General features: G+C 46.2%; 1 protein-coding gene across 1 annotated transcript in view; it reads left to right on the top strand.

Moving 5' to 3' along the window:
• Positions 1–1,593: 1,593 nt before the first annotated feature.
• LOC137626257 (uncharacterized) overlaps positions 1,594–9,409 on the top strand; it is a 32,587-nt gene continuing 24,771 nt past the window's right edge. Inside the window, exons 1-2 of the mRNA XM_068357329.1 lie at positions 1,594–1,709; positions 2,018–2,193. Of these exons, the coding sequence (XP_068213430.1) occupies positions 1,594–1,709; positions 2,018–2,193 (292 nt within the window). The remainder of the gene's footprint in view (positions 1,710–2,017; positions 2,194–9,409) is intronic.

The following is a 9,409-nucleotide window of genomic DNA, read 5'->3' as shown; positions in this document are numbered from 1 at the left end:
GACCCTGCTATTTCCTTCCTTTTCTTCTGGGGGATGGAAAGGCTGTGTGACTGAAGGTTCCACTGGATTTCTAACCATTGGAACTTCTGAGCTGGAGAGAGGCGAGATTTCTTCGCGTTTATCGTGAATCCCAGGTGTTCTAGGTACTGGGTGACTTTGCTGCAGGATTTTAAACAATCGTCGGGCGATGGAGCCCAGACTAGCCAATCGTCGAGGTAGGCCATCACCTGGACGTCTCGGAGGCGGAGCTGTTGTACTATAGCGTCCGCCAGCTTTATGAAGATCCGAGGGGCCACGTTGAGGCCGAAGGGCATGGCCCTGAAGGCATAGCTTTTCCTTTGGAGTCGAAATCCTAGGTAGGAGGAAGCGTGATGGTTCATTGGAACGTGCCAGTAGGCATCCGCCAGGTCTATGGAGACCGTGTAAGAACCTCGAGGCAGAAGGGTCCTTATCTGTTGAAGAGTCAGCATCTTGAACTTGTCGTTCGCTATGAACTTGTTGAGGGGGATAAGTCCAGAATGACTCTGAGTTTGTCGGAGTCTTTCTTGGGGACGCAAAACAGTCTCCCTTGGAACCTGGTGGACTTTACCCTCCTTATCACCTTCTTGTTCAAGAGATCTAGGACATATTCTTCCAGAAGGGGGGTTGATCGTTGAAAGAATTGCTGGAAGGTTGGGGGTGGTTGAGTCCAACTCCAGCCTAGACCTTTCTTGACGATGCTGTGTGCCCAGGGATCGAAGGTCCAACGATCCTGGAATTGGCGGAGTCTTCCTCCCACCGGAAGCACTTCATTGCTTCTGGTGTCCCGAGGGCTTACTGCCTCGGCCGCTAGCTCCCCTTCCTCCTCTGCCTCTGGAGGGGCGGCGAGATGCGTCTCTGCTTGCACCCCTGTTTGAGCCTCTACCTTTGGGACGAAAGGTAGTTGTCCGTTGCTCAAAGGCAAGGGTGAAAACCGGTGACTGGGACAAAACCGGTTGGGTGACCAACTGAAAGGTCTGTTGTGGCTGAGCAGCCACTTGGGGAGTAGCGGGTCCCGGAAACTGTCGTCGCTGTTGACGTTGCTGGGGATTTTGCTTAGAGGATTTCCTCTTAGGTTGAGGGCCATCGTCCTGAGATGATTTACTCTTTTTTGACATGCCCCACTTGTTGAGAAGGTTCCTATTCTTAGTGGCAGCCTTGTCAGTGATCTCTTTCACAAGATCGGAGGGGAAGAGGTGTTTACCCCAGATGTTGGAGGAAATCAGCCTCCGGGGTTCGTGTTTCACAGTGGCACTTGAGAACACGAATTCTCGACAGGCTCTCCGAGCCTTCATGAAGTGGTACAAGTCCTTCACCAGAGTCACCATGTGCGATTTGGCGAGTACCATATAGTGGTCGGGGGCTCTGGTGTCACCAGCCATGACATCAAGTTGTACCTGGAGGGACATGGATGCTGCGAGCCTTTCCTTCGTGTCTTGTTCCCGACGAAGGAGATGGTCATTGAGTTTCGGGAGGTCCTCGTTAAACTGACGTCCGGCTACGTCAGGATCTAACTTTCCCACCACGAAGGTATGCTGGATATCCTTCCAGTGTCGAGCGTCGGGGGGAGTTACCATGGAGAAGGGTCTGCACTCCTCCAGTGCAGGGCAGGGTTTCCCTTCTTCCACAGCCTTGTGGCACGTAGCGAAAGCCTTTTCCGTGAAGGGAAGGACTGCGTTGTCGGGTGCGACGTAAGTAGGGTGCTTCTTGCTCAGGGCCGGAAGCTTAGAGCAGGTAAAACCTCTACTTTTGAACGCGTTGGCTAGCATAGCCTGAGCCTTCGAGAGATCGAACACTATCACCTCCTTGGGTTCGGTCTCTTCTTTAGAGGCAGGTTCAGAACGAAGCCGGACGTAACAGTCCGGGTAAGCTTCAAAGTTCGGGAAGAACTCCACTTCTTCCAGGGGGACCGTGCCGATCTTATCGCTGACAAAGATCCTGCCGGTCGCGATAACCATATGCTCGGCATACCTCCAGGGGTTGGCATGTGAGCATGCAGGGAGGTCCTTAACCGAGATCTTCTTCGGTTCTTTGGACCCTCCCATGGACCTGATGAACTCGTGAGTCACTTGAAGTTTCTCATCCATAAGGGCTTTTATCATCTGGAACATCTCTTGGGCGGATGGGATGGGTTCTGGGGTAGCGGAGGTAGACGGGAGAGACACTTCCGTCGGTGTAGGAGTAGGGGCGGGGATGGAAGGCGGAGCGACCTCCTGCTCCGACTTGGTGTATTCCACCTGGTCCTCTTCATCTTCCGCGCCTTGGGCCATGAGGGTCTTCTCCGTGTCCTCCGAAATATCCGACATATGTTCATCGTTTTCGGAATCCAGGCGACACTCGTGCATGGACTGGGCCATGACTACGTCGGGTTCCACCATGATCTGGACGGTGGGGACTTGATCTTTGGGGACCACAGAATCAGGGGAGGCCTTTGGGAACAATAAGGCCCTCATATCTTCAGTGGCAAGGTATGGTCCAGTGGCGTTCTTCTGGAAGCCACGCACCCACTTGCGTAGCTTATCCCGAGAAGCGTCCCTGATCTCCGCTGAGGGAGGGTTGTGAAACGCATCGACCAGGCGATCCCGGCAGACCATACAGTTCTGCGGGTCCCAGAACTTCAAATCCCCTTTCTTGTTGGCACAAGGGGCGTAGGTCCTACACGCCGTATGCCCATAGAAGTGCGGGCGCTTCACTGCACAGAAGCCATAGTCACACTTCATCTGCTCCTCCTGTAAAAGAAAGAGAACATGAGTATGGAGGGGTCATAAGAATGACTCTTAAACTAAAGTTAAATATTAATTATTAATTTTATCTTGACAATAGGTGTGATGCACAGAGGATGGGTTGAGAGAGGGGGATAGGTACATACTCCGTGTATCTCGCCCGGCTTGTTACCGTAACCTTCATCCATGGACAATCCGTTGTGACCGAAGGCACAGGATAGAATTCAACATAGAATGCCCGTAGGGCAGTGGGAATTCTATTGGAAATTGTCAAGGATATAAGGCTAGGACTGAGGCCACTCAGATTCCAGAATTGGGAACTAGAAGATCCCATAGGGTAACGGTTTCCGGCAACCAGCCGTGCTAAGATACACACAGCATGCTGGAAATCTGTGATATGCAAGAAGACAGCATGATTACTAATAGAACGGTAATAAAATACCGATCCATTTACGTAAACAAGTCATCTGGTTGCAGTGTAGGGCTATCAATATCAGATGATAGCTAGTAGAAGGGGGTGCAAGTCGTCTTGACGCCTCCGGAAGGTTCTGGCAGACCGCCGGCACGCCGGAGGCCGCTCCAGCAGAGTTTCTGGCATTAGGGAAGACAATATAGAAGTCAAGAGCAATACCAGGGTGGCGGCCGCCGGCACCGCGGCGGCACGCCGGCAGGGAGCGGCGGCTCCGGCTGCCGTAGGTAGCTGGCTTGGTGACAGGGACAAGGGTGGTTATAGCAGAACCGGACTTCCGGCAGCGGATGCCGGCACTCCGGGGGCCGGCCGGTGGACGGACGACCAAGCTATGAGGAAGGAGGGGAGGCCATCGGCTGGAAGCCGGCGGCAGGCGGAAGTCCCCCGGCACACGGAGGACTGGCGGCCCAGAGGGTAAGGGATAAGTCACCAAGGTAGGAGGTGGGTATCGCCGAAAGTGGAGGCGGCAAGGGACCGGCACCAGGATAGTGAAAGAGACAGAAGGAGGGATGTAGGGGTCCGGCCACGGACCCCAAGACATCCCATCTGAGAGGGTGTACCCATGATAGAGACTAGCCCTATCACCCAGAAGCAGGGGCCGCAGAGGACCGGGAGCTAAGGTAGCCCAAGGGAGGGCTAGGGAACACCCAAGAGGGGGGGGGGGCCTGCAGACAGAACGCATCCAGTGGCTAACCCCTTAGGACACTATGAAGGGTATATGTACCAGAGCGGACTGCACATAGGAGCTCAAGGTAGCCCTAACACTCCACTCTAAGGAGGAGTTGTAGGACAGGGGACAGATGTGTATAGACTAACCTAAGTATAGGCTAGGCCATACAAGAGATAGGTGGGGAGGGGAGAAGAGAAGGGTCTTCTGTGGAGGAGGTTCTGTACCAGAGCGGACACCAAGGAAGGGAGGACACTCCCTAGCCTAAGGTAAGGCAGCTTGTCTGAAAACGGTGCATGGGTATCGTTTCAGCAAGGTACACAACTAACCCATCCAAAACCTAACCTAGAGCAGGGATGTTACATCCTGAACTAGGAAGGATGAAGCCGTATCGCTATTGCAGGGATGGTCGGAGACCTAACCCCAGCAATAGAGGAAGGACTAGTCGTTCCTCATTCTCTGACGCAACCCTAAGGGGGAATCATTCCCTTAGGGATGACAGAGAAGCAATATAATACTCTGATATGAGCTTGATCCCCTTACGTGGTAGGGGGAGCAAGGCTACGCTGAGGGGATGCCCTAAGGCAGGGGATGAAGGAAGCATATACGGGTCCTACGTGTAGGGTAGGTTAGAAAGACACACTATCTAACCTGTCCCTTATATGGTCCCTGAAGGCGAAAACACTTGCATCACAGTCAAAAGTATTGTAAAATAATGCCACTATCTTCATAATTAACCTAAGATCACTGATAAATATCATGCATGAACACTGATATAGGCGCTCTGGCCTAGGGGCTATAGTAGCCAACTGGTATGGGGTCAGTCGATGACCAATAAAAAAGCGTCAAAACACGATATAAAAGTTCCTAGCTATGAAGACTAAATAACTAATAGTATCGATTAGTTAAAGAGGCCGGAAAAAACGCTGTTGAGGCTAACTAAATAAGGCATGCAAACAACAGTTACGCCATAAAATGGCGGGTCCGGTCGAGGCACAGCTCTGCCACAAAACATCAAATATCTCGAAAAGTAAAATTTACTTTACGGTCAGAGCTTAATTAAACAATACTGGAACCTTGTACTCAACTTTCCAGAAGAAGGCGAGGCCGAAGGTAGCGACATGACGAAGATGCAGGTTGATGAAAAGAGCGTAGGGAAAATCCGTCTAAGTAAGGCAAGCTACTAGCAGAAGGATGACGACGGACGTGACGTCGTTTAGCAATGGCGCCCGTTTGTTTACGTCTCGAGTACCAAAAGTAGCCACGAACGAGATTAGCTGTGGAACGGCTCCCAGCTATTCTCCGCCCCTACACACCGAAGTGTTAACTCTGTTTGGGGTGTAGATAGCTATGTAGCGCGTTAATACATGCGTCCCCTGTTGATATACGATGTCTTAAAAGGGAAACCTTTAGGATACTCGCTCCAGAAGTTAGAATTCTGTGATAACCTGTGGTTAAATTCTCTGGGAATATTTAGTAGTGATATACCCAAAGAAGCTACCAAAAAGGAACCTTCCATCAGGACGCCATGGCTTGAGGCCAAAAATATATATATATATATATATATATATATATATATATATATATATATATATATATATATATATATATATACGTACAAATACACACACACACACATATATATATATATATATATATATATATATTTATATGTATATATATATATATATATATATATATATATATATATATATATATATATATATATGTGTGTGTGTGTTTGTGTATTTATACATATATATACACACACACACACACACATATATATATATATATATATATATATATATATATATATATATATATATATATATATATACAAACACATATACTGTATATATATATATATATATATATATATATATATATATATATATATATATATATATATATATATATATACTGTATATATATATATATATATATATATATATATATATATATATACATATATATATATATATATATATATATATATATATATATATATATATATGTATATATATATATATATATATATATATATATATATACATATATATATAAATATATACATATATATATATATATATATATATATATATATATATATATATATGTGTGTGTGTGTGTGGGTGTGTGTGTGTGTATATAGAAATATATATGTATATATATACATATACATTTATATATACATACACACACACACACACACACACACACACATATATATATATATATATATATATATATATATATATATATATATATATATATATAATTTGAAAACTTGAAGAAAATAGCAGACAACTTAAGAGCTAAGAAATCAGTGGTCTTCATAAAAAAACAAAGGAAAAATAGAATTTGTGTCTTCACCTCCATAAGCATCAACATCTGAGAAGAGTGTTGAAGACTATTTGAAGACTTTTTGAAGACTATTTCGGATATTGGAGACTGGAGACAAAGAATGTATTTTTTAAAAAAGGGATTTTGACGTAGGAAAAATCTATTTCTGGGCGAGGGACCTGTGCCGCCCAGTGAATAAGCTCCATTTAGCACTTATTCTTAGGTAATTTACTGCTAAATATACCAGAGAAAAAATGTAAAGGAGTGCTAGGTTAACTAGCTCGCTCACCTATTGGTGTCGGTATAAAATTGGGCGTATAATCCAGAGGTACCGCACTATTTAGATTCATCCACGACAGAAACCCCAATAGAGGAGAGCCGTTCAACCTCACTCGGTACTACTAACACTGCATCCGCTCAGAACCCAACTGGGCTCGAACCTGTGCCGCCCAGTGAATCTATACAAGAGAAATGTCACCAAACTTGCAAAATAAAGGAAAAAACATAAGCGTAAGGGAAATACAGGATGCTTTAATCAGAGATGAGTACCAAAAAACAATTATAAGGGTATCATAAATATGAACATAAATCCACTTGGTAGACCATTGATAAATAAGGTAGGTATAATAATGCCGTGAGTGATAATATATACAGATACTCAGGAGTTTAAAAATTTACAAATATAATAACAGTATTCAGGTGCGAGACCAACGAATACAATAGGGTATAAATGAGGCAGGTAAGAGGGAGAGATAAAGAGACAAGGCATTAACCTGTGAGTTACCTGGGAGTAACTACGCTCCCTGCAGCTACTGTAGAAAATTTTAGGGCTTCCAAATGTTTAAGGTAGTGTTTCTTGAACACTGACGGTGATTTCCACCCTGTATACCTGGAAAGGTCCGTAAAATTCATGTGGTGAAAAAAGTTCACCGAAGTAGCAACCGCTCTGATATCATGTGCAAGAGGAAAAGAGTCCGGGCTAGCTTGTTTAATAAAATTCAAAATTTGTTGCCTGATCCCTTTAATAGTAATGGTACCGCCTTGTTCTCTAACGAATAGAGGCCCCGAGGAGTTAGAGGAGGTCCGGGATAAATAAGACCTAAGAGTAGTAACAGGGCACAGAGACGGATCTTGCGTGAGGGGAACAATTTTCCAGGAGGACCATCTGTTCTGAGGGTCTTCGTTCTTAGCCAAAAAGAATTTGTTAGGAGAAAGAAGGACCTCTCCCGAAGGCAGGAACTCAGTATGACCCGGGTCTCTTGACAAGGCTGCCAGTTCAGAAATTCTTGCCCCGGAAGCCAAGCTCACCAGGAAAAGTGTTTTCCTGAGAAGGGGAATGTAATCACAAGAACTGTTAATGGTATCAGAAGCCAATTTGAGTACATCATTAAGGAACCAGGTCACCGGGGTAGGACGAGTAACCGGTTTCAGTCTGGCACAGGCTTTCGGAATTGAAGCTAACAAAGAGTCGGTTAAGTCTATGTTAAAACCCACTAGGAAGATCTTTTTCAAAGCAGATTTAATAGTGGTGATAGTATTGGCTGCCAGACCTGATTCTAATAAAGATCTAAAGAAAGTGACTGTAAGGTTCAAGTTCATACAGTTCACGTCTGAGGCTATCAAAAATTTTGCCAACTTTTTAACTGCAGAGTCATACTGGCGGATGGTGGAATCCCGTTTATCCGATTCTAGGAACAGGGTGTTTTGAGGATCAATATTGGCACCATGCATGGCCGCAAACTTCATAAAGTCCATAAAGTTAGGGCGCTCTGAATGTTTGAGAAAGCGTACACAACGCGTGTTTGTACTATCTGAGACAGAACCGGATTGGGTATCGGGTGAGGGTATAGTCTCAACTCTCGCAGGAGAGGATACCAGTTGCTCTTGGGCCAGTTGGGTGCGACCAAGGCTACTTGTCCCTTGAAGGATCTCAGCTTGTCTAGAACTTTCAGCAAAAGATTCACCGGGGGAAAGAGATAAATCTTTTCCCAGATGTCCCAATTCTGTGACATGGCGTCTGTAGCGTAAGCCTGAGGATCTAGATTGGGAGCCACATATACTCTCAATTTGTGGTTGGACTCCGTGGGGAAGAGGTCCACTTGGAGACCGGGAACCTGAGAGAGAATCCACCGAAATGACTTTAGATCGAGTGACCATTCCGATTCTAGAGGGGAGGTCCAGGACAGGGCGTCTGCCACTACATTCCGGACTCCCGCCAGGTGGACAGCTGAAAGATGCCAACGGTTCAAGGCTGCTAGGGAGAATATGGCTACTAGAACATGGTTCAGAGGCCCTGACTTTGACCCGCCTCTGTTGAGGCAGCGGACCACCACTTCGCTGTCGAGGACCAGACGAAGGTGTTGTCTCTTGGGAAGAGCGAGACGTTTCAGGGTTAGAAGAACTGCCATGGCCTCCAGCACATTGATGTGAAATTGGCGGAACAAGGGAGACCAAAGACCTTGAACTTTCCTGAGCTGAGAATAGCCGCCCCAACCTGATAAGGATGCGTCCGTGTGAATGATTAATTTCGGAGGCGGAAATCGAAGGGGAACTGACTTTGACAGACTGTTTGCTCTTGTCCAAGGAAGAAGTCTTTCCCGTAGAATGGGAGGAAGGCGGACTTTCCTGTCCCGGAGCTTCCGGTTCGCCCTCAAACGCCAGACACGATTGATATCTTTCAATTTTGCCTTCAGAAGAAGATCCGTCACTGAGGCAAACTGAAGGGACCCCAGAATCCTCTCTTGGAGTCGTCTGGAACTTACTTTGTCTTTGAGAAAGCGTTTGGTGTTCCTTGCAATCTCTAACCTCTTGGGTTTGGGAAGACACAGAGTATGAGATATAAGATCCCATTGCAGGCCGAGCCATTGGAACTTCGATTTTGGAAGAAGACGGGACTTCTTGAAGTTGATCTGGAAGCCTAGAGATTGAAGATAATGGATGACTTTGTGAGTGGCTTGTAGGCAATTTTGGGAGGTGTCTGACCAAATGAGCCAGTCGTCCAGATAGGCTACTACTTGAATCCCTTGATTTCTGAGTTCCTGAACAGCGACTTCTGCTAACTTTGTGAAGATCCTTGGGGCGATGTTGAGCCCGAAAGGCATCACCTTGAAGGAGTAACTTTTGTCCCCTAAGCGAAAGCCTAGATACGGACGGAAGTGTCTCGCTATCGGGACGTGATAATAGGCG

Source organism: Palaemon carinicauda, chromosome 33 (genome assembly GCF_036898095.1).
Source record: "Palaemon carinicauda isolate YSFRI2023 chromosome 33, ASM3689809v2, whole genome shotgun sequence".
In the NCBI taxonomy this organism is placed as follows: domain Eukaryota; kingdom Metazoa; phylum Arthropoda; class Malacostraca; order Decapoda; family Palaemonidae; genus Palaemon; species Palaemon carinicauda.
The sequence above is the reverse complement of the archived record's forward strand: the minus strand, read 5'-3'. Positions and strand labels throughout refer to the sequence as shown.